Below are 25934 nucleotides of genomic sequence, written 5' to 3'. Positions count from 1 at the left end.
GATTCAGGCAATAACATCCTGGGTTTAAGTCATCATAAAACGACACAGGCTTTGCGCCAACACCGTCGAATTAACACTGATCAAAATTTGTCAATGGGAAAAACAAACAAAAACAATTATTATATTAAACATGTTAAATATTTTATTAATCAAAATATAACAAAGAAAATGTTAAATAAACATTTCATTTCAAGAGCATACTGTTATCTTATGTATGTTATCTTACATCTGCACAATTGTATTATGAGTTTAAAAACATACCATTTGAAGCATTTTCAACAACAGATAACGTCATTTGGATATAGATATAAATCAAGATTATTAAATCAATCGATTACATATTATTTGAATATACCCAACATTCTTTAACTTGGAATTAACCAACCTTGGTTTCTTAACATCCGAATGAAGGCAAGGAATTTTTCCTGTGTGATTTTATATAGGCTCAGTGGAAGAGAAGAACAAAGAAAACCATCATTTGTCAATCGGAGCCATAGAATAAAGAATAGAATTAGGAATGCCTTCCATACAAATTTGAATGGAAACAATTATTTATAGCCCAGCGCTCCCTTTCACCTACAATGACATCTAGATCTCCATCCCATTTGAATTTCGTAAATACAGTTTTGTATTGGAAATTTAAGCCTCTTTTAGGCAAATATTTGGATAACGAAACATGCCCACAAGGCATTTATTGTGTTATTCTATGATCGGAGCCAAGATTTGAGTGCAAGCAAACAATGAGATTATTTTGGTATGTTTTTTTACCATGCCTTGCAACAATGTAACCACAAAACTGAATTTTGAAAATTCATACATAGGAAAGCTTGAATGGTCGGATGTTACGTAGGCAAACCCCACATTCTTAGGAAACTGAAAGGAAACAGCAGGACTGGAGGCATTTCCTATAGTCGGCCAAGACTGCAAAGTAAAGGCCGAAACACAGTTACACACTATTATCTTGAATAGAAGTGCAAAAACTTTAACATTACTGTGTAATTTAACGTTTTCAATACATTCCAGTAATCTGGCACAATCAGGCTTTGTATAGTTCTGGATTAGTGCGGTTCCACTGTAGTTAAGTTTGCGCTAAGTAAGATTTACAACCTTTTGTACACCCTTCTGCATTGTCTATCAGATTAAATTACAGTAGAGTAAAATATCACAATAATTATTAATAATCCAACACTGACTCTTTATTGCCCCTTTACTTCTTGCCTCGTATCTTCAATTTTGCTTTTGATATTCTCCCGGATGCAGCTCCCTTCTGTGCACCTTTCATTATGTTGTTGAATTGTCCTGCACTCTTCATCTTTTTCCTGTTAAAAAAAAGCATAAATATAAAAATGTTGTTGAATAATGTTATGACAAACTTCTCTGCAAAGTTGGTAGGTATTTCAATTCTGTTTTAGAATTCACTAGAACTGAAACGAAAAATTCAGGATCATCGACTAACAAATCGATTGCCCTTTTCTTTCATGTAAAGACAAAACTTTATTTTGCAGAGCGAGTTTTAAAGGTACATATTTCAATATAGCCTGCTCAGAGGAACAAGCAACATTGAACACGGGTGGAACACCTGTTCTCTCTCCCAGACATTGACTGTGCGTAAAACTTCAGCTCACAGTAGATATAGATGTCGGCGTCAGCGGGGAGAAGGATTTAACTTTTAACCCTTGGGACCTTCTAAGACCCAAACAGTCCCAAATGCCGTGCGCGCATTATACTCTCCTAAGACCATATTTGTCCCAGAACGACCGCACATTATTAAAATGCATATATCTCTCTTCCTCTCATCTAAAAATTAATTATTTCTTTTATGTCAGAAAGAGAACGAAATAGTGCTTGTTATTGTCTTTGAAAAAATGGAAGCTTGTAGAAGGTTCGATCCGTGCAAATCAACAACGTCTCAAGGGTTAAACATGTAATCAGATACAATAATAGCAAATTTTTTTATCATCCAATTCAACGTAAAGTCAAATGAAACAAACCTTTTGTTAAGTGAGTTCCTAGCAAGAGGCACATAAGCGTAGGGGTCTGGTTTTCCCTTCTTCTTCATGTCACCCTTGGCCTTCTTAGCTCTGTATTCAGACCCTCCGGCAGATTTCTCTGATGGGGCTGTATTTCTGTAGTGCAAAAAAAAAATTATAATATATCCAGAAAAATGTTCAATTTTTAAGACAATCACAGGAAGCCATGTCAATCAATAAAATATAAGTTCTAATCAATAGGTCAGCAAGCGTCAAGGTGCATTATGTTATCAATGTCTTCTGAATAAAATATAAAATGTGACGAAGCAATTGCATGAAGTGGAAAATTGATATCATTAGGCTTACTCAAAGCCGGCAGATATTGATCAAAGCGACTCTTTTAGGAAAAGTGCATTATATTATGTAGTTACAGTGCATTTTCTGATGAGTTGTTCGGGGGTGCTGTCTTCAGGGTGAAGATTGACCTGATGATAGCCAACGTCCGATACGAGAGGCACTCGAAATTAGTTGATCATGAAGAGGTCATTGTGCGTATGATGGGGGGAAAAAATAAACCTATAAGAAAGCAAGCAAAATGCAAACAGCACAATTTTGTGATTGAAAATGTAATTGATGGAGTGCTGAATTTAGTAAATGAACCTCATCCTAAATGCTTTTCAATTTGGGAGGCGGGTACGGGTACTGCCATCCGGGAAACCATTTATTGGATAACCAACATCTTCGCCATAGGTCACTCCAAGTAGTTAACTACGTTCGGTAACTTGGCAGGGGTTGGAGAGCCTGGTTGAGGGAGACCTTATGACCTCTCCAGAACATCGCCTCGCAGTTCAGGGATGGATTCATGCATCGATCACTCCTGGACACACTGACCCCCAGACTTCTACCCTACTATCTTACCCGTTTCCTTAAAAAATAAAGTTTAAAGAAACGCTATACAGTAGAACCCCGTTAATTCGAACCCCGATAATTCGAAAAAACGTGTAATTCGAAATTTTCGCCAAAAAAATTTCCGCAGAAAATTTTTTTCATACAAAATTTTTTTTAATTCGAAATTCGTTAATTCGTAATTCGAAATTTATTTTTGTCCGCGCACGAAAATTTGTTCGTGTAATTCGAAAAAATTTGATTTTTGCGAAAATAAATCATAATATTTCGTAAATCTGAATCTAAAAGTCAGGCGTGGCGGTAAAACGCCGAAAAATGTATTTTTACGTGGTTATACATCGTTCTAATTAGTATTATTATTTTGTAAATCTGAATCGATTTACACTGGAATGTCGTATTTTATTTCCGAGTTTGAAGGGCCAAGAAAATACGTTTTACGCGGATATATGTCGTAGTTTTACGAGTTTTCACCAAATATCTGAATTTAAACGGTCGTCCGCGACGAAACTCGGCCGCAAAATTTCGATTTACGTGTAAATGTATTGTATATTTACGAATTTATTTCGAATATTTGAATTTAAATGGCCCGCTGCGACGGAAATCGGCCGCGAAATCTCGATTTACGCGTAAATATATCGTATTTTTACGAATTTATTTCGAATATCTAAATTTTAAAGGGCCCGCCGCGACGGAAATCGGACGCGAAAATTCAATTTACGCAGAAATATATCGTATTTTTACTAACTTTACTTCGAATATCCGAGTTAAAAAAACGGCGCGACGGAAATCGGCCGAAAATTTTTCGATTCACGCCGAAATATGACATATTTTTACGAATTTACTTCAAATATCTGAACTTAAAAGGCCGGCCGCGACGAAAAACTGCTGATAAAATTCGATTTACGCGGAAACATATCATATTTTTACGAATTTACATCAAATATCTGAATTTAAAGGGTCGGCCGCGACGGAAATCGGCCGCGCATTCTCGATTTACACGGAAATGTATCGTATTTTTGCGAATTTATTTTGAATATCTGAATTTAAAGAGACGGCTGCGACGAAATACGGCCGCGAATTCTCGTTTTACACGGAAATATATAGTATTTTTACAGATTTAAATTCAGATATTTGAAATAAAGGGCCGGCCGCGACGGAAAATTACCGCGAAATCTCGATTTAAGCGGAAATATATTGTATTTTTACGAATATCCCAATTTAAAGGGTAGGCCGCGACCGAAATCTGCAGCGAAATCTCGATTTACGAGTAAATATATAGCATTTTTACGAATTTATTGCTAATATCTGAATTTCAAGGGCCCGCCGCTACGGTAATCGGCCGCGAAAATAAAGAAATAATTGGTATTAATACGAATTTATAACTAAAATACCAGCCGGATTTGAAGAGGCGGCCGAGAAAATCGATTTTCGGCGTATTTTTTTTTTTTTTTTTTCATAAAATTTCGAATTACGTGGGAATTCGTTAATTCGAAATTTGATTTTTGATGTCCCGTGGATTTCGAATTAACGAGGTTCTACTGTACTGGCAACTCATTAGTTAATTATTTACCTGTGAATTCCCTTGCCACCGGTCTTGTATTTGGAGTGTTTGGAGGAGGCAATGCTGAATCCTGATTTGCCACTCTTGGTACTCTTGGTGTCGTCGTATTTCCTCTTCTTTCCGCTTGTCAGGGGCATGGTTTCCGCAGCTGATGCGTCGTCATCATCATCTGAGTTATCTAAAAGAAAAAACATTAAATCAACATCCTTCATTTAAAAATACTTTTAATCGATGCAGGGTAAATGGATCAGTAAAAATGGTGCCTAGCAGGCAAGATACAACCAAGTGCTACACCAATTCTTTGAAGATAAAAGTTCATAAAACTGGTAAGGATGGGAGATAGCCAGCCAGAAAAGAGAATTAAGCCTCTAGGATGAATGGGTTTTAGGAGGTTTTATGTGAACTCTGCATTCCATAAGCAATAATTATTATGCCTGAGACACAAAATTTTTTCCCAGAAGATTTTTTCAATTTATATTTTAGTTTCAGGCTAATAATTCTTGCTTATAATAATTAGTTATCCTTTGTGCTTTGCATAAAACCTTGTCTTGTAAACGTATGTTTACCTTTATAAATATTAATAATATTTGACAAGTCAAAATATTTCACCATTAAATGAAGATATAATATATCTCGACGCCACCTAGTGAGAAATTAAGTATTTAACAATACCTTTCCTACAAACATAAAGTCGGTTGTTTTCAGGTGGAAAAAAATCAAAAAAGCAATAATTGTTGAATTACTAGTATTTATGAATTATTTGGCGGTTAAAAATAAGCCGACGTAGCACAGTGGTTACGTACACCTGACCAGCAATCAGAAGGTGCGGGTTCAATGTTTCAGATTTTTTGAATTTATATTTTGTGTTTCAGGATAATATTTTCTTATTACAGTAGAACCCCGTTAATTCGAACCCCGATAATTCGAAAAAACGCGTAATTCGAAATTTTCGCAAAAAAAAATTCCGCTGAAAAATTTTTTCATACAAATTTTTTTTTAATTCGAAATTCGTTAATTCGTAATTCGAAATTTATTTTTGTCCGCGCGCGAAAATTTGTTCGTGTAATTCGAAAAAATTTGATTTTTGCGAAAATAAATCATAATATTTCGTAAATCTGAATCTAAAAGTCAGCCGTGGCGGTAAAACGCCGAAAAATGTATTTTTACGTGGTTATACATCGTCCTAATTAGTATTATTATTTTGTAAATCTGAATCGATTTACACTGCAATGTCGTATTTTTTCAAATTTATTTCGAATATCCGAGTTTAAAAGGCCGAGAAAATACATTTTACGCGGATATATGTCGTAGTTTTACGAGTTTATGCCAAATATCTGAATTTAAAGGGTCGGCCGCGACGAAACTCGGCCGCGTAATTTCGATTTACGCGTAAATATATCGTATTTCATCACCGCGACGGAAATTGGACGCGAAATTTCAATTTACGCGGAAATATATCGTATTTTTACTAACTTTACTTCGAATATCCGAGTTGAAAAAATACGGCGCGACGGAAATCGGCCGAAAAATTTCGATCCATGCCGAAATATGACATATTTTTACGAATTTACTTCAAATATCTGAACTTAAAAGGCCGGCCGCGACGAAAAACTGCCGACAAAATTCGATTTACGCGGAAATATATCATATTTTTACGAATTTATTTCGAATATCTGAATTTGAAGAGCCGGCCGCGACGGAATACGGCCGCGAATTCTCGTTTTACGCGGAAATATATCGTATTTTTACGAATTCAAATTCAGATATTTGAAATAAAGGGCCGGCCGCGACAGAAAATTACCGCGAAATCTCGATTTACGCGGAAATATATCGTATTTTTACGAATATCTCAATTTAAAGGGTAGACCGCGACCGAAATCGCTAGCGAAATCTCGATTTACGCGTAAATATATAGCATTTTTATGAATTTATTTCGAATATCTGAATTTGAAGAGCCGGCCGCGACGGGATACGGCCGCGAATCCTCGTTTTACGCGGAAATATATGGTATTTTTACGAATTCAAATTCAGATATTTGAAATAAAGGGCCGGCCGCGACGGAAAATTACCGCGAAATCTCGATTTCCGCGGAAACATATCGTATTTTTGCGAATATCTCAATTTAAAGGGTAGGCCGCGACCGAAATCGGCAGCAAAATCTCGATTTACGCGTAAATATATAGCATTTTTACGAATTTATTGCGAATATCTGAATTTAAAGGGCCGGCCGCTACGGTAATCGACCGCGAAAATAAAGAAATAATTGGTATTAATACGAATTTACAACTAAAATACCACCCGGATTTGAAGAGGCGGCCGAGAAAATCGATTTTCGGAGTATTTTTTTTTTTTTTTTTTTCATAAAATTTCGAATTACGTGGGAATTCGTTAATTCGAAATTTGATTTTTGATGTCCGCTGGATTTCGAATTAACGAGGTTCTACTGTATTTAGGTCTTACCTGAATCATCAGAGTCGTTCTTTCTTTTCTTTCCTTTTCTGTCATCTTCGCTGTCGGAATCGTTCTTGAAGTCTAATATTAATTTGCCATCCGGTGTTTTCTTAACGTCTTTTTTCTTTTTGAGTTTGCCCTGGGCATCCTCATCTGTGCTCTTTCCTGCACGGTTGGGGAAGGAAGCTAAAAAAATATAAAAACAACAAGTTAATAAATGCTAAACATTTCTATAATATGCCGCTGATAACTCTGCTGTCACTTTTTTAAACAACAATTGCAATAGAAAGAGAAGTCACAACGGAGCTCTCATTGGTTTTCCCTACCTGAGATATTTTTAGCAGAAGACGGGTCCATCAGATCAACAATATTATCTGGATCTTCCTTGATCCATGTTTGATTCTTTTTCTTATTGCGTCCAACCTTAACCTTAACTCTATCATTCTCATCATCGTCTCCCATATCCAACTCAGAGTCTGAATCCTTCAGGATCTCTTCCAGAGTCATAGAAGTTCCTCTGACTTGGATTTCGTCATCTGAATCATCTCCTTTCTGTGTCCTTCTAAGTTCTCGTTGTCTCTTCTTCCTGGAGTCCATTTTCCTCATGTATCTGATCTTTCTCTGCATGCCTTCGTCTGTCTCTGGAATAAGTCTCCCGATGGTGTCAGCTCCATATTTGCGCATCAGCCTTGTCAGTAGGTTGCCTAGTTCGGTTCTAGTGTGTCTCTTGCAATCTTCCGACATTTCGGCGATGGAGTTGAAGATGATGGGAAGACTTCCTGATACGAATGGTGCTGGGAGAGACTTGGTGTATACCTGGAGATGATTTATGAATAATTATTAGATAAACAAAAATAAAATATATATATATAATGGCATTTTGAATATCATGTTAAACCCAAAACTAATAATAATTATGATGCTCATTTTAAAAACACCTAAAAGTGTTTTACGTATATGTAAGTGTAATGAAAGTAGGTCAGAGACTATATATATATTTTTTTTAATATTAACTCCACACAGGAAGCTCTGAAGAAAATAATTTCCCTCAGGGCCTATGTCATCTTTGGGGATGCTGTGTGGAGGGTCTTTTTGTGGAGAGGAAGGAGTGAACATGGGTCATGAAGAGTCCCATGTTGTAGGAGGGAGGAAACACAGAGGCCGGCAGTTCGTTCCACAGCCGAGCTGTTGAACTTAAGAACGAATCGTAGAAGCGACCCGTTCTCATGTGACAAGTGTCCACTGTGTACAAATGTTGGGCACGCGTTTGGCGTGTATCCCGACTACGCACCGGTGCCGAAGGGATCAATGACGCTAGTTCCTAAGAGCATCTTCCATTGTAATACCGATAGAACAAGGACAGCATACCTACCCGACGCCTGTGCTCTAAAGATTGCAGTCCGTTTGTTAAGATTGGGGAATCTATCAAACGGACTGCACGTTTTTGCACAGAGTCTAGGGTTTTTTTCAGGTATTTAGGGGCTCCGGACCAGAGATGGGTGCCAAATTCGACAGTAGGGCGCACTAATAATACGAAAGTATAATGTGAATGAAGGTATAAAAGGACTGTAAGCGTGTTTGTTGACCTCTTTCCATTTTTACCGTCGTACCAGTTGTACTTTATAAATAATATACTTGTTGTCTCGGAGTTATTACATAATATTATTATGTTTCACTGAAAAAAACACAGACATTATAGTAAGTACCATACTGCTAGTGTTTGATAATTAGGAAAATTAAGTACCGTAAGTACAATACTAATTTATAACCCATGGTCATTGCCAATTTATTGTGATTGGTTTCATTTTGGGGCACTTGTTTATTTTATTGTGAGGACATTTAAAACAAACCTGGATTATCAAATTTCAAAATACCTCTTTCCACACCATAAAATAACATATTATATAATGCTATTATCATTTCTTTTGAAGACTACATTACTCAAGTTCAGTTCCAAATGTAAATAAACACTTGGGACACGATAAATCACACTCTAAGGCGTCAAAGTTCGTTATCAAGGAAGAGATAAGGAGATCGTTTAGAGCAGAGGTTTCCACACTTATTGGCTAACTGCTCCTTTAAAAAAAAAAAAAATATATATATATATATGTGTATGCAGGGTGTAACAGCACATACTCGAAGGATTTTAACCAGCGATTCCTGGGCATATTTGGAGTAAAAAAATTGTCATTTTGCTGTCAGATGATACTTGGTTCTAATTAAAAACAAAAAAAATATATGATTCCAACTAATAAATGACATAATAAATAAACTGCGTGCACAAAGTGTTGCCAAGATCGTTTAAATTAATTCTTGCCCCGCCTTTGTTTCTACCTTTACAGCAACCGCATTATTTTCATTGGCTCCGGCGCTTTGATGGTCCGAGCAGTTTGTCTGAAGCTCGGCAACTGTTGGCAAGCTTAGACGCCATATCTCCCCTCGTTTCTATCATCTTTCAATTTATTTTTTACAACAACCCCACACAAAACAATTTCCCTCAGTGCCTGTCATCTTTGGTGTTGCCGTGTGGAGGGTCTTTTTGAAGAGAGGAAGGAGGTCTTGAAGAGACCCATGTTATAGGAGAGAGAGAGGAAACACAGAGACCGAGCTGTTGAACACAAGAACTAGTCATAGAAACTACCCTTTCTCATATGACAAGTGTCAACCATATACAAAAGAGACTTGTGACAAATGTCCAGCATGTTTGGCGTGTTTCTCGATTATGCACCGGTGCCAAAGGGATCAATGAAACAAGTTCTTCGGAGCATCTTCTGTTGAATTACTGGTAGAAGGACAGCATTTCTCTACACTAAAGATTGCAATTTGTCTGTTGTTTCAATGATAGTTCAGTGTTTAGTTTTTCTACAACGTAAACTGGGGCAGGGTTTTTCATCTTGGTTATTACACCAATGTAATAAATGATTTTTATTGTGAAACATACCTTAAGAAAAGCGATGCAAGCCGACACGACCTGTCTATTTGTCGTTTTGACCAGCTGGCAGATATTCTCCATGATCCTCTGCAGATTGGCGATACCAAGAGCGGCCGAGAAGTTATACGTGGCGGAAGCCAAGCACCAGATGGTGGCTGTGATGATAGTCGCCGGACCCTCCAGCCCGGCCTCCAGCATCACCGTGAAGTGGTCCAGACCGTTCTTCTTGGTCTGGAGCACCTCCCCGATGGTGTTGATCAGGTCGAAGGCGGTCTGCCTGCATTTGGAGTTTATGTCTTTGGTGCAGACGATCGCCTCGGGAAGGGCGCTCTTGATCAGTTTGCTCTCGTGGTCTAAGTGGGGCTGGGATTTAATCAGATGATCGATGCATCTGTAGAAAGAAATTACATATTTGTAGAAAATATTTGACAGCTCTTGACTATCCAGATCCAGTGGGACTGTGGCTTCAAATATTTTTTAAAAATGATTACCATAAACTTACAAATAATTTCCAAAGCAGCCTCTAAAATCATGAAAAATCTATTTCTTTAACTCCTGCTGCCGGTGCAAAATTTTCACCGTGCGCCATCTGATTCTATTTTCGTTGTAACTTACTTACGACTTTGTAAAATTATGTCTTTGTAAATCATGTCATCTTACCAGATAATGGGTTAAGAATAGTATAATCTACCATATATGTAGTTATTCAGAGAAATATTTTTTTTTTACGTATCCTTAATCTAGGATACGCTGCCATTCAAGAGGTTAATAGCCCATATTTTATAATTTAAAATAAAAATAAATACAGTACCACTGAGCAGGACTAGATGTTTGATACACTTTTTGATAAAAAAAGTTCATTAAGTTTGGTTGGGTATTTGGGCCTCAAACCCGAAATTATGTTCTACATGAAAAATGATTCGCAGCTGTTACTGTTAATATTTTGCATAAACTTACTTGAGTCTAGTTGCTTTACTGCTATCTGCAGACTTATTCAAAGAATGAACCAACATCCTCTGAATCTTCTTTCTGTTCTCATTCATGAATGCTTTGCAATTTTCCTGATCGCTTTTGAATATCTCCTCGAGGATCCTGTAGGCCTTCTTATGTTCCATGTCCACCATTCTTATCTTCAGCTTGACAAGAGACTTATCAACTTTTTCAACTGGCTGTTCTGTCTCCATTTCTCCGCTTTCTTTATTCTTGGACTTGGCTTCTTTCTTTGCTGTCTTCTTCAATTCGTCAGTTGAGGCTTCGCAAAGTGGGAACACCCATTTGACGAAGAGTTCCGATATCTTTTCTTCGGTTTGGTATAAGACGAGAACTCGTAAGATGTCCAAGAGACACTCTTTCTTGAAGAAGTCTGTTTCGGCGGTTTCGATTTGTGAGAGAGCATTCTCGAAGAGTTCTGTGCGTAGGGTATCAGGTGTGATTGCAAGATAGACCTGTAAATAATAAAAACAAATATATATATTTGGAAAAGGTATAGGTGCTATAAAGAAGCAAAAATAAATTTATTGATAAAGTGTAAAGAATTTAGGTAAGGTATTTGCAAATACTGTAGATTAGTTATAACAACTCCAACTTATGACATTTCCCATTCATTCTGATGGCTGAATTCTACACTTGCACCTCCTAGTTCTTCTTTATTTCTTTTATACATTTTAATAGATTTTATGCAAAATATTTTCTTTATTTTATATTAATAAATTACCAAAATCTAAAATTTAAAAACTAAATATTAGATAACCTACGTACAACCTTACCGCTTTACACTTGTGTCAACTGTTATAAGCCACCAACTGCTATATAAATTCAATTATTTGCCGCCATGAAGGAATGCAACATGCTACACTAGCGCCTCTGGCGGCCAGAGTTGCCAACCAATAAGAAAATACTGTCAATATTTTACTGGAGTTGGACATATTATTATTAACGTTCTAGGGTATTTGGTACTTGTGTACTAAAAAATACAGTAGTTACCTCAATAAAGAAGCAATAATAAATTAATCGATAGTCTTAGACGGGTAGTAAAACCAGTAAATACATAAAATGAGATTTTAGATGTTCTAACCTGAATAGTTTCCAATGCTGCCAACCTTTGGCCCTCCGCCGAACTCCCCTTTACAGGAGTCATGTAGACATTGAGCAACAGCGGCAAGAAATTCTTAGCAAATCGAGCCATCTCTTCAACATCCTCTTGCCTTCCCGCCTCCACGCTCGTATTCACAAGTTTCCGGAGGCCTTGCATCACAGACGGCCTAAAATCTGGGTTATCCTTCAAAACCGTGCCCAAAATACGCGCCAGAGACTTGAAACTGGCTTTGACATCACTAGGATTATTGCAAAAGTTTGGTAGTAATGCCCAGAATTGTGCGCAGAGCAATTCGTAAGTGTGCGCGTTAACTGCATCATTCGCAGTCGATGCGGTTTTAGACTTGTTACGGCATAAAGAGGCGAGTTCTAAAATATCTTTTACAAAGTATTCCAGCGTTGAATTTTGTATCTTATCCTTGAAGACTGGGAGTAGCCAACTTCTGTCCAGGTTGATGGAGTCGGGGGAGGTCTTCAGCGGGATGCATTGAAGTACAAAGTCGGGGCCTAAATGCTTTACAGCGCATCCGGTTGAGTATTCCATCTCTTTAATTAGGACAAAGTTGTGGCTTTCGCGTCTTTCGTTCAAGTGAATGAGCAACGGTGCCAGCAGCGATGCGATTCCTTTGTTTGCAACCTGAAAATAAAAACAATCTCTGATAATATGAATTGACATTTTCACAGCCAAAAGTGTTATTGTGATTAATTTTTTGTTTATTATGCAGTGTTGCACTACTTCTTCTTTAGTCAATATTTCAGACAGCGTTACAGTGTTCTTCATCTGCCCTGATGACGTATATTTATAAATTAAAATATAGAAGTCTTTTGCTGGCAGCAATGATAACGCAAGGACATATAGACCGGAAGGCGTTTTGTTCTACGATACTTTAATGGAAGGTTCTCTAAATAACTAGCAGGACGGGGAGAGGCAAAAAATGAGCATACACTTCATGATATTTTAGCCATTCGTTTTCAACAACTAGGGCTGTGAAATGATTTACTGACTTTATGTTTCCTTCTTCCAAAATGCGTCTCTTTAAGACTCCAATCTTATAAATAAATAACAAAATTATTTTTATACGTCTGCGAGTCATACTAACCTCAAAGCAAACCCCGATGGTGAGGATGACATGTTTGGTGGACTGGTTGAATGGGTTGTCAAGACCGGTCTTGATTGACTTGAAAATGGATTCCAGACTGTTCCAGTAGGTTCTAGCAGACTCTTCCGTCTCGCAGGCGGGCTTCACACAGTCTATCAAAACCGCCTGAAAAAAGACAAATTCCAACATTAAAGAAAGTAAAACATTTTAAAGGAAAAAAAAGAAAATAAGCACATAAACATAATCATTGATTAAAGATGAGCTATAATTAATCATCGTAACATGATAATTTAACACTGATGTTGAAACGAAAGACAGGTCTGGAATGACGTTGGCAAACCAGGCTGTGATCTCTTACAGAGTTTAGTTCATACAGCATAATTCATGGTTATTATGGTGGAAATTGATGATCTCCCAAATGTTGAAGGTTCAATTGCAGAGTGCACAAGTAAAATTTTCTCGTGTTGATTCACAAATAATTAATTAAAAAATAATATATAATATATTTGAGGCATGTTCCAGAGTCATAGATACGTAGCGGAAGCTACTCGAAGGTACTTCGCCGGCCTGCATCTTCAGGAAGACTCAACGTCTTCCCCAGTGCTGAACACTATCTACAAGTCCGGTCTCTATCAACGCGGTGTCAAGCCACCGACTTCATCGCCTCTACCACTCCTCGACCATCATCTCCGCTTACATCTGGTGTCGATCTTCGACCTGGGGAATTCGCCACTGACTATATCCACCGCCGCAGTGTTGATCTTCGTCCTGGGGAATCCACTGTTGGCTTCGTCTACCAACTGCGTGAGCATCGGCTATTATCTCTCACAACTATACTGACCTCACAGCCTCTTTCATTTGTCTCCTTACCACATCCCAAAGATACTTTTAGTATAACCCTGGTGAAAGACCAGCATTCAGAATCGAAACATTACTTGAAATGGATTTAGCCATGTTTAGTGACCAAATCTTAATAGACAGATACTTCCCAGCTTTCCTCTTCCCATCTCTTCAGCCTCACATAGTTCCATTGGTTCCAGACGTTTGGGAGCAGCTAGGACTGATATTCATTTTAAAAAAATCTTTGGGCTAGTTTAGGGTTTTTAGGCCCGCCACAAGACTTAGATTAATTTGTATTTATGAGAAATGAGAAAGGGAGTAAGAACACCTACCTTTAATGCGTTAGAAGCAGCTGATGTGATTTCTATCTTGTCTGAAAGCCACAGTTCTGTGACACAAATGTGAACGAAGCCAGGAAGCGATGTCATGCAAGTCTTCATGTCTAAACTGGAAAAATCAAAAAGAAGTAAATTAGATTAACATGAATAGGAATTATGAGCAGTTAAAAATATAAAAATAACAAAAGAGAACATGCTGATGACAGTGTTGATATCAGGGGGGTATAACTCCGATCGAAAATTGGAACCGTAGAAAAGACACGGTAATCTCCATGGCTCGTAATGTCATATTGTTGCCTAACTATATACACCAATGGAAAACTTTAATTGTCTTTGGAAAAAACTGTTGACAGCTGAGTACTGGTTGAGTGGTACATCTATGGTTTTATGATATTTTGTTCTCGAGCTACGCCGTTGTTGTGTAGTTTTGGTGGATTTTAATATATTGTTTATCCAATATTTGTGAGATGTCCGTCAGTTTGTGGCTCTCATTTTTCAATCGGAAGCAAAAGGCCGAGTGGTTCGTTATGAAATTACGCGTTGCCAACACTTAATCTTGACATTTCGAACACTAAATAGGAGACGTGTTTGTAACCAAAAAACAGTTGAGAATCTCTCTTTGTTTAGTTTCTAATTTGCTAATTTGTAATAGCCTTATTTTAACTTCACCGCAGAAATGAATCTACTTTCTTAAATTATTGAAGACAATATTAGCGATTCCTAAACATAAATTTGAAACAGAAAAAGATATTGTCACATCCAGGACATGAACCCAAGACCCTTGCCTTGCCGGGGCACTGCTCTACCAACTGAGCTAATGGGACCTTATCTCCTTCGGTCATATTTAACTGAATCATACTTCGAATAAGAACTACCAACATTGTCTTCATTATCTCACCGCACATTTTTTTACATTTTTATAAGTCAATAGATGTCGCACATTAAAATACAAATAAGATATATTTATCTAAAACACTGTTATATTGATTGTATTTAGTTTGAGTTGAATCTTGCGAAACATACATAAAGATAGCAGCCAATAAAAAGAGGTGCGGTGAGAAAATGAAGACAATGTTGGTAGTTCTTATTTGAAGTATGTTACAGTTATATGACCGAAGGAGATAGGGTCCCATTAGCTCAGTTGGTAGATCTGTGCCCCGGCAAGGCGAGGGTCTTAGGTTCAAGTCCTAGATGTGACCGTATCTTTTTTTGTTTCAAATTTTCGTTTAGGAATCGCTAATATTGTCTTCAATAATTAAGTACTACAATTTGAGGTTTTACTCAATAAGTATGTATATCAAAAATAAAATCTATTTTCTTTTTACAGTTTTAATTTTGAAAATGACAGTTAAATTAAAAGCAAACCCGAGTTCTAGACAACCGAAATTAGTACTTTTAATGATTTATGTCGTCGGTGTAAGTCTAACACCGTGGAAGAACCATTTAAAAAATATATATATATATATATATAATAAAATTAAAAAAATAAAAGTAAAACTGTTCAGGAGGGAGAAAAAACTATCTAGGGATATATGCACTCGTGCATGCTTTTGTACTGGGGATGGTTCATTTGCAGTATTGTCTTAAACAAGCAGTCTATTGGTCAATTCTAAAATTTAAAAGGACCCAATCAATGTGCTGTTCGACTGAAAGCGCAAAAAAAAAGTATTTGGAAATTATTGGCACATACGCAGTATTGAACTTATATAGACGATATAGATATATCCTCAAAATACCTTATGCTCAGTCTACGGGTTCAGAGTCTACTGATCTTAAGATCAACCGATCTGCTGAGGAAGATGTCATAGGTATCTGAAACCAAAATATGAAGCCATCGCATCAACAGAATTCGGAGACACGGAGTCTTTTTGGATGGCTGACATACCTGGCCAGGCAAACGAAGGCCTGTTGCAGCACCGTGACCCAAGCCAGGGTCTGCCGGGCGTCGGCCGCGTTGGGTCGGCATGCCGTCAGCGCCCGCACCAGCTGCACGGCCAGCGCTGCAGTCAGGTGCGAGGAGGCACCGCTCGCCGAGAACAGGGAGTGAAGCACTCGGAGACACCACGTCTTTATAAGGATGTCGTTTTGGGTCATCAGGGAGAGGAGAGATTCGCAGGAGGACTGAAAACAAATGAGTTGTTAGTGAGTAGAAATAAATCAAATTGAAATTGCGGGATTGTATCTACTTAAACAAGATACTGCTATGACATTTACTGTATTGAGCATAGAGATTATATATATATTTTAATATCGGAGACGGTTTTGGGTACCGGCACCCCTGGAACCATTTATTGGATAACCAACACCTCTGTCATAAGTCACCCCAAGTGGTTCTGTACGTTTGGTGACTTGGCAGGGTGCCCAGATTCATCGAGTGAGGGGTGTTTAGGATGCACCTACCCACCAGCTGCGTGGCATGCCAGATCGGGATAGACTGGTTTGGGGAGACCCATTGACCTCTTCAACTGGGCCCTCGACCCATCGCCTTGTGCCGCAGTGGGAGGGATAGATTCATAAATCTGTCACTCTTGGATACTGTCAGCAATTTAATATATATATTTATAATATTCTGTGCTCTTGATCTACGTGTGCACAGTTAGAGTGGCTGAAGGAGAATGGAAGAAGGATGAAGCCACAACCAACCTTGATGTATTCCTTGCTGAATAGCGAAATGACCTCCTTCAGCAGTGTGAGGGTGTGCAGCACTGTGGTCTGACTTGAGATGAGGACATCTCCCTTCATCTGTGCCTGGCACATCAGGGCCACACGTCCAGAGCCAGGGTGGAGAGAAGGAATCTGGAAACATTTAATAAAATTACAAATACAATACTTTATTAAATAACTAATATAGAATGGGTGATCAACCTGAACAATGCAGACCTTTTCAAAAGCAATCTATTCCGTTAACGTAATATGTTTTAACACAATGTAGTGAAATTTCATTAATCACATATATGCAACACCTGCTTACGGTGTTAGCAGGCGATGGATCAAATATGCAACAGTATTTGTAAATTGCTGCCAACTTTTAGTAACAGTAGGTAAATATAGGGGTATCAAATCGCTATTAATTGATGCCCCGTCATAATAAACAATAAAGTATTATAAATAATAAGCAATAATTAGTCGAAATATCACTACAAATCGAAAATATCTCCTGAGTAAAAATAAATGCCGCCAACGGGAATTGAATCACAACAGGTGCTCTGAACCACTGAGCTATGTCGGGCTTATTTCCAACCCGCCAAATAATTCAATATGTACTAGTACCTCAATCAACAATTACCGCTTATTATATTTTTTTCACCTGTAAACAACCAACTTTATTTTTGTAGGAATGGCTTTGTTAGTGCTAAATTTCCCACTAGTTGGCGTCGAGACATATTATATCTACATTTGTTGGTGAAATATTTTGACTTGTCAAATATTATTATTTTTAATGATAAACTAATGTTTATAAGACAAGGTTTTATGCATAGCATAAAGGATAACAAATAATTATAAGCAATAATTAGTCGCCTGAAATATACATACACGACACGGTATTAGATTGTCAGCATATCAACAATATCTGATACACTATTGTGGATTTTCAATAGAAAAATGACAAGCCTTAATAGTAATAATATGACAAATAGATACTAACCTTGTTTCCCTCAGTTGGGATCATAAAACAACTTCCTCGAAGGATGGAACAGATTGCGTGCTGGGCTGCTTTCCTAACCTATAAATAAAACAAATTTACATTAAAAAAATAATTATAAATTGGTATTTGTTCAAATGAAGCAGATACTTTGTGACGTGACATTATAATTTAAAATAAAACAATAACTTAGTAAATGCCACTTTTATTTTTTATACTTGATGCTGACCAGGTTTCGCTACAGCCGTAGCTTCTTCAGGGCAGTAAAATACTGTTTTTTTTTTTTTAAATAAATATTTAATTTTGTACTGAAAGTTATTATTCTCTTTGTGGTACAATAATAACATTACAGGGTTTGCGGGAGTAAAGTACAGTAACTTCGGAAGGAAAAACCCTCGACTCTGCAGAAACAGGTGATCCATTTGAAAGATTCTCTTATCTTAACAAATGGTGGAAATTCTGTCCTTGTTCTACAGGTATTTTAATGGAAGATGCTCCGAGGACATAGCTTCATTGATCCCTTCGGCATTGGTGCATAGTCGGGAAACACGCCAAACATGCGCCTAACATTTGTGTGTACACGGTTGACATATGACACATGAGAACGGGTCTCGTTCTTGAGTATACAAGCTCGAATGGGGATTGATCAGCATGTGTTTCCTCCCTCCTACAAAATCAATCTCTTCAAGACCCATGTTCACTTCTTTCTCTCTCAGAAAAAGAAAGATTCACAAATACTCTCCACACAGCATACCCAAAGACGACATAGGCCCTGAGGTAAATTATTTTTCTCAGGGCCTCTATGTGGAGTGGAATGTTTAAAATAGAAATGGCGATTCTACATAATAGTTGTAAAAAGATTAAAAAAGAACTTTTTTCTAAATTCCAACATTTTAAGGTATTTTAATATATAACTAATGTTTATGTATGGGAAAAAATCTACTGCTTGGAAAAATATTTTTGTATGAATAAATTTATGTTGAAAAAAATTATTTATTTTTTACTTTTATGTACTGTCATGTAGAATTACATACCTTCCTAAGTTATGGCACTTCACCTTTGTACATCCTGTATACAAAAAATGGTCCACCCATAGACATATGAATATTAGTAGACCTGCCCTAAGTGATTAAAAGCGTATTATTCCCCACTCCCCATAGCGGTTCCATTGGAGCCGGCTGGGCTCGCGTATGGCTTCCCGTGAATCTTGAGAATGTGACGTCATCATTCTTGTTCGAACTAGCGTCGAGCTATGGTCGAGGCATTTTACGAAATAACACGGCAAAATGGTTGCTTGTGATATGAAAACTTGTAAAAATAGATGTGAAAAAGAGAATAAACCCAATTTTCGTATTACATTCCATAAGTAAGCATTATTTTACTTTATTTTAAGCTTATTCACACCGTATTATATGCATCAGTTTTAGAAACATTATACTATCACATCACAATGTAGCGATTCTCAAGTGTGCTCATCGTTGTTTACTGGGGTAAGTAAATTATGAAACATTTGTAAAAGTGTCTTAACTAAATACTCTGAAACTAACTACGACTCTGAAAATAGAAGAAATTTACTTTGCCGAATTTGGACTTCGCAAATTAGTTCATAACGTGGCGAGTAATTTGCGCTCCCATGTAAAAATGTCTATTCATTCAAAAGCAGATTTTACTTTTAAGAACTAAATGGTGATATTATAATGCGAGAGGCCTATATCCTGTCAGATTGATTTATTGACGAATCACAGTCAGCTTTACCCCCTTCGTTCTTCAATAGTTGATTTTACCCCTCACCTTTAATTTCTAGTCTATATATTCTTATGTCTGTGGGTCCACCTAACCAAAAAAAACAATTATGTCTCAATTAACAGGGACAATCATTGATGTTTTTGTGATATCCTAGAAAGTACTTTAAGAGGTTTCCCATAGATGGCACTAGAGAGTATGCTGTCTGATTGAGACTGTAATAGCAACTATTGCAACCTCAAGGTCGAGGCCCAGAATAATTCTACCGCCTGCTAAATAAGCTATCCAAGCATATTATTATGATCTATCACAATACCGTCCAAAGTGTTTTGTTGACCCGGGAGTTTTATTTTAAGAGTTGTGAGATAAACCCGGAGTTTTGCCGGGAGTACACAAGGACAATACAGAATACAATACAATGGGACAATACAACAATTCTATTGTAGTTCAAATGCGGAATGCTGTGGAAGTGGATACACGACGACGCGCATCACAAGCGAGTTTGTGAAAAATATTATCTTTATATCAGTCTTTTATACTAAGATGTATCCATTTATTATCTAACATTTTTAATTATTATTTTTTTGGTAAACTAATGTTTAAGACAAGATTTTTTATGCATGGCACAAAGGGTAACAATTATTTTACAAGCAATAATTAATAGCCTGAAACACTCATCCACATTGAAAAATCTCCTGATAAAAGATACATGACGGGAAAAGATACATACACGGGTTTATGTCCCGTTGGCGTCATGTATCTTTTATCAGGAGATTTTTCAATGTGGATGAGTGTTTCAGGCTAATAATTATTGCTTGTAAAATAATTGGTAACATTTTTAAGCTGATATACAAGATCCGAGAGCCGAAGGTCGAGATAATTAAGCGCGGAGCTACTGGCCATTGTCCTACTGTTTTGTCAAAACACGTTTATATGCGGACAATGCGGTCGGGCGCGGTGGTGGTTGTAAGACACCATCCTGCGGCGATATCTTCCCCGTTTATCTCTGGGATAGTGTCCTGGTTCATTGTTCTGTCTTCCAAACTACAGTTCACACTAGGACAGTGGGGCCGGAGCTGGGAAAAAACAGCATTGTACTATCTAAGTGTGATCGCTGGTTTCGATTTGGATCGATTACAACAGGTTTCAAATGGTTATTCTGTCATAAATGTTATGAACTAAGATCAGAGATGTTGTGATTTTTCTTAGGTCCGTCTATAAAACCAACATGCAAATAAGGGGCAAACAATGATATCATAAGAAAGGCAGTAAAACCTAAAGTAAATAATACATTTTCAAAACATTTGGCGCAAATAAGACTTACTTTAGGTTTGGAGTGAATTGTGAACGCCAGTACGGAATCAAACACTTTCATAGTGGAAGAGTCACTCCAAGTGGCGTACTCCTGGGCCCTGAGGAACACCGACAGGCATCCGACCAGACATCTCAGGATGACGTTGCTGTCCGAGTCCGAGTACCTCTCCAGGAGTTCCATGAACACCTCCACCGCCTGCGAGAACTGCTGCCTCAGGACCGGTTTGGGCACTGACTTCAGGCCCATGGAAAGGAGAGATATGGTGGCGCTGATTCCTTCGTCGCCTTCCGTTGCTTTCAGTGTCTCCATCTAAAAAATTAAAATGGAGATATGAGCGAAGATCAAAAAGTACGGCTGAGCGGATTTCTCACACAAAACTTAAATTTTGATTTGAAGCAAAAATACTTGACCAAACTGAAAAATATTTTTTTAAATCAAAAGGTGTAGCAAATATCTAGCATGGCTATGGGCTGCTTTATTTATTTGTATTTCAAATTATAAAATATAGGCCATTAAAAAAATTGATTTTAGATGCAACTTTGGCAATTATTTGTGAGTTGGTAGGAAGGGCGGGACATATTTTGAGATTTTCACGAAAAAAAGTATTATTGTGATTTATTTTTAGGGTATTATGCCATGTTGCGTTTCCTCCTTTATTAGCTAACTGTTCCATGGCAACTCAGGACAGTGACAATTCAACACATTTTTTGAGAAGAGATGAAATAAAATTGGTTCATAAACCTAACCTAACAAAACCTATTTTTTTTCATTAATTTTGAAGTGTGTTGAATTGCCACTATCCTGAGTTATCCAGTTACCCACTTCTACATATATCATAATCTACTCATCTGCCCTGATGATGGACACTGCAATGCTGTCTGAAAAGTTGGATAAAGAAGGAGGAAGGACAAAATGGCATAATACCCCAAAAATAAATCATGATGGTAATACCGTTGCTTTTTAGAGCGAGCTCTGGCATCATGCAATTTGAACACCTTTTCTATATGAGATTTATAGGTCAATGCAACTATTTACTAACAATAGTCGGCAATGTCGTTTCAATCATGTGCTATAGTGCTTTGAATGTCCAATTATCAAACTATCATTTACTTTTAAGTTAAAGGCCAAAAGATAAAAGATCTGTATACCCACAGACCAAAGACATGCTTGAAAAATCTGGATATCATTTTGACGAGCTGGAGGCAAAACCATGTGACAATGTTTTCGGCTCCAATAATGTCTTCAATAAGCTATGACATCATTCGTGCTTTGACCTCAGACGGAGCCACATTTAAAAAAACCAGAGCCTGTGCAGAAAAGTAAAGTTCGCTAAAGTAATGGTTGGCAGCGCAGTTCATTCACATTTCATATGTTCATTTTTACTGTGGTGATTAAAATATAAAGGATTTGTATAAATGTCTAACTAAATATGTACCTACTATAACAAAATATTCGATTTTAAAATCAAACCGAACCATTATTCGCCCGATAAGGGATTCTCAATGTACCATAGTAAAAAGGACTAATTTCAAAGACTATATTATAGTGATTCTATGCGAGTTGCTTGTAGACTTTCGAATTCATTTAATTACAAATCACTGAAAGCAAGACGCCCACGCCACTTCCCCTCAGCCCTATGGGCATGTATATCTTTTCTTTGGTCTGTGTTTATTCCGTATTTTTCCATTACGAAAAAAAAAGCCATAAAATCATAAGTGAAGCCGGGTAGCAACCTATATCCTTTAAAATAATGAAGAACCATTCACCATTCAAATGATATTTTCACTGAAGCATAATATAGCAAATTATACGAATATTATCGATCCACTGAAAAGCAATTTATCAAAGAAAAATTAATATGTACCAATGCTGCGTAGTATTCCGTGCTAGTTTCCAGGCCTCCCCTCTCTTTGATGATCTCGGTGACTGCAGCCAGGATGGCCAGCATCTCTTTGTGGAGAGCGCATTTCGAGTCAAACCCTTTCAATAACCTGAAATTTAAAAGTTATAAATAAATACAACACTATACAACTACCAACAAACAATTCTATAGGGAAATATATGTTAAAGAAACTCTCCCTCTTCATGTTTCATTAAAATAAGTCAAATTGGTCTTAATTATGTAAAATTAGTAGTAATATTGTACATAGTACAATTAGATGTTTTTTCATGGAATTATAATGAAATCAGCACATTGTCAGTTCTATACAAAACATGTTACAACTGTAGCCATTTACAGTTCAATAAAGAAACATTTGACTTGTTTCTCTGCTAAACAATTTTATCTATCTATATAACCCTTTGCAACCGGCAAAAAATTTTAAAATTGTGATGGGCCACATTGTTAAAGCTCTTAGTTATGATCTCATACGGCTGGGCAACTTACTGGTTGAAACATGTGCGCTTGAAAGTACCCTAAATAAGCAGCTCCCGCACGTTCAATCGACACCGGTTCCGTTCACAAAAATAAATTTATTTTCTGTCTTCAAACACAAACTCACTCTCATGTGAAGCCGGTTGTAAAGGGATAAAAAAAATGTAAATGTTCTTTAGTTCAAAATCTTAAATCACCGAAAGTTCTTCAGTGATTGCTTTGACATTTTTAAATAACATTGCATTTGAATACGCGTGAGTTTTTATATATCTATGTGATATAGATGTCACCTGTGACAGGTAAAATCATGCTTTTTAAAAACAATGTTATCTGACGGACAAATATGCTTTTTTGAAAAAATGCACTTTCTGTTGGACGTAAAAGCAACACGCGCTTTTGTTTTTCTATCTGCACAGATAGAATGAGCCACAGTAACGTGTGGTGGGATGCAGCTAGTATTATTAAATTAAAACACTAAAACCTTTAAGAATTCTATGGAATCAAATCAAACATCAAAATTAATTGGATTAGAAGTTTATCGAGGCCGTCAGATTAACTAACCTTCACGCTGTTTGCAGGGGTAGGCAGAGAGGATAGAAAAAAACAATTCTGTTTTGGCTCACACACCTTGCTTCATTTACACCCTTATGTCGTCTCATGTGTATTTTTGTGCCTTTCTTAATCTTATCCATTTCACTTACATAAGTCTTGCAAGAATTTTTTTCGATCTCCACAATGTTAACACAATCATCCATACGCCTAACTTTACCACATATATTTATTTTTTAAAGCGGAGACGGTTTACACGTAGTTCCCGTGAGCACTTAGGCCATAGGCCCATTGTGCTATCTCCCTTTTTACCTCAACCCTTAACAACAACCCGGTCCCTTTAATAAAGTTCACCAGGGTTGTTATTGTGTATGTGGCTATGTCTTCTGGTTCTACTGTATGTCTCCCCAGGTATCTGAGCCTAGTTCCCACCAGGGCAGGACATTGGCACCATACCACACATAAGTATTTGATTCACTTGATCGTGCCATGTCTTCATCGGAAATCCCCGACTTCTACCATTCACTTCCATGTCATGTATTCAAATTACACTCCTTTCTTCATTCATCCACTCTGCATGCCCAACCATCTAAATGTCCCATTCTTAACCTTATGCATTACGCTTACACCAGCCTTGCAAGAATTTACCTGATCTCCACATTGTTTACACAGTCATACTTGTTTTTACCACACACACACACGCCTCAGGGATCTCATTTATACAGCATTCAGTATACCTACTTTCATCCTTCCTGCACTGTCCATGAAAAAACATGTTTCTCTAGAGAAAATATGAGTTGTTTCTCTACGGAACTGAGATTTTCAAGAGATCGTACAGATTTGGGAGGATATAGGTGGAAGTGGGATGAATTTTTAGTTAATTTAACTAAATCTTTAGTATGAAAGTATTGCTAATCGTTACATCCTGCACTGTTATGATAGGTTGATAAATTACTAAAGTGTTGCGTCTACTATTATGTAATAGATTTTCACATTACGTCTACACGGGAGCGATGTATTTGTGATATTTTTTTAAATCCAGTTTTCTCTGATGAGGCATATTGAGTTGTTTCCCTATTGAACTGAGGTATCGAATCTGTTGTATACTGACAAAAATAAGACTTTTTACCTAATAATATCATTTTTTCACAATAATGCACATCCCCCATGTTCCAACCTACAGATTATTTCAACATTATGTAGTCTAAGTTTTTTTTAAATTGTCAATAATTAACCATATCATGAACATGGAGATAATCAAAATAATCCTTAGATCTAGTGAGTGGTTTATTTATAGTACGAGGAACCGTGAGGTTTCCAGGCCGTCCTATTCACTCATTCCTGATTGTAAATAAAATGACATAGGTAAGTATGTCCCTATTTAAGAATCCATTCGCCACAACCATTAATACCAAGTAGAATTTTGCAAAAATCCACAAAAATTGGTCTCAATCAGATTAAATAATAAATACAAGAGTTCTTATTGACTTATCATCTACCATCGTGGGTACAGCAAACCTTAGCGACTGTATTTAAATAAATAAAATCTTGATTTGCATGTTATAATACCTGGTGAAGCTCGCGTTTGAGCAAGCACTCCAATCTGAAGCAAAGGTCTGGAAGGTCTTATAGGAAACGACTCCTGATTCACTGGCATCACCTTCGGTACCATCTTCGTGGATGGAAATATCTTCAAAACTCTTGGCAATGGATAACTCGCTCTCAGTCGGCGGTTTCTTACTGCTGTCCATGCCATGCCCGAAAATATTTATTGCGTTGTGCTTTTTGATGGCATCCGTTGTCAAACCACTGTTATTACCTGATAAAATCATAAACATATAAACAACATTGGAATTATAATAAAATAAAATAGTTGCCAGCGAGTGATTATTATACATACCTAGATTTTCGTGGAAAAATTTTCCTTTTGCCATATCTCGGAATTTTGTAATTGTGGGGTTTGAACTGGATGATTGGCCTTTCCTCCATCTTTTCCCTTTCGACGACCCCTTCAATTTAGAACGAAATTTCCCCATTGTTTTAATGTAAATTTAAAATAAACACAGTCGATCCACCGCACGTGTAAAGTGGGCTCAAAAATATAACCTAATATTTTCA

At 37.1% G+C, this 25934-nt stretch overlaps 1 protein-coding gene across 2 annotated transcripts; it reads right to left on the bottom strand.

Moving 5' to 3' along the window:
* Nucleotides 1-119: 119 nt before the first annotated feature.
* Nucleotides 120-25934, bottom strand: LOC149412852 (RRP12-like protein). 2 transcript variants are annotated; one of them, XM_089645307.1, is made up of 17 exons: nt 25717-25934; nt 25386-25635; nt 22758-22884; nt 20903-21202; nt 17839-17916; nt 16836-16988; nt 16078-16313; nt 14187-14301; nt 13015-13179; nt 11895-12551; nt 10778-11265; nt 9830-10211; nt 7215-7704; nt 6898-7074; nt 4447-4615; nt 1992-2126; nt 120-1319 (listed from the first exon to the last, which is right to left on the bottom strand). In XM_089645307.1, exons 1-17 carry the CDS (start codon nt 25850-25852, stop codon nt 1208-1210), a joined length of 4170 nt encoding a protein of 1389 aa, XP_089501433.1. In that variant the 5' UTR covers nt 25853-25934; the 3' UTR covers nt 120-1207. The 2 variants fall into 2 exon arrangements, with proteins under 2 accessions (XP_089501433.1, XP_089501434.1); XM_089645308.1 differs by lacking the exon at nt 120-1319 and adding an exon at nt 1648-1675 and having other exon boundaries at nt 1923-2126.

This window comes from Hesperophylax consimilis, chromosome 22, assembly GCF_061612785.1.
Source record: "Hesperophylax consimilis isolate HC1 chromosome 22, BYU_Hcon_1.0, whole genome shotgun sequence".
Lineage (NCBI taxonomy): Eukaryota > Metazoa > Arthropoda > Insecta > Trichoptera > Limnephilidae > Hesperophylax > Hesperophylax consimilis.
This window is presented reverse-complemented; position numbering and strand designations above follow the sequence as displayed.

Bases quoted from the DNA above. Each gene is read 5' to 3' on its own strand.
- LOC149412852 (XM_089645307.1), bottom strand. From the start codon at position 25,852: ATGGGGAAATTTCGTTCTAAATTGAAGGGGTCGTCGAAAGGGAAAAGA. The intron at 22,885-25,385 runs GTATTATAACAT...TTTAAATTTCAG, and splicing joins TCAAACGCGAGCTTCACCAG to GTTATTGAAAGGGTTTGACT. The intron at 14,302-16,077 runs GTATGTCAGCCA...TGATTTTTCCAG, and splicing joins GCCTTCGTTTGCCTGGCCAG to TTTAGACATGAAGACTTGCA.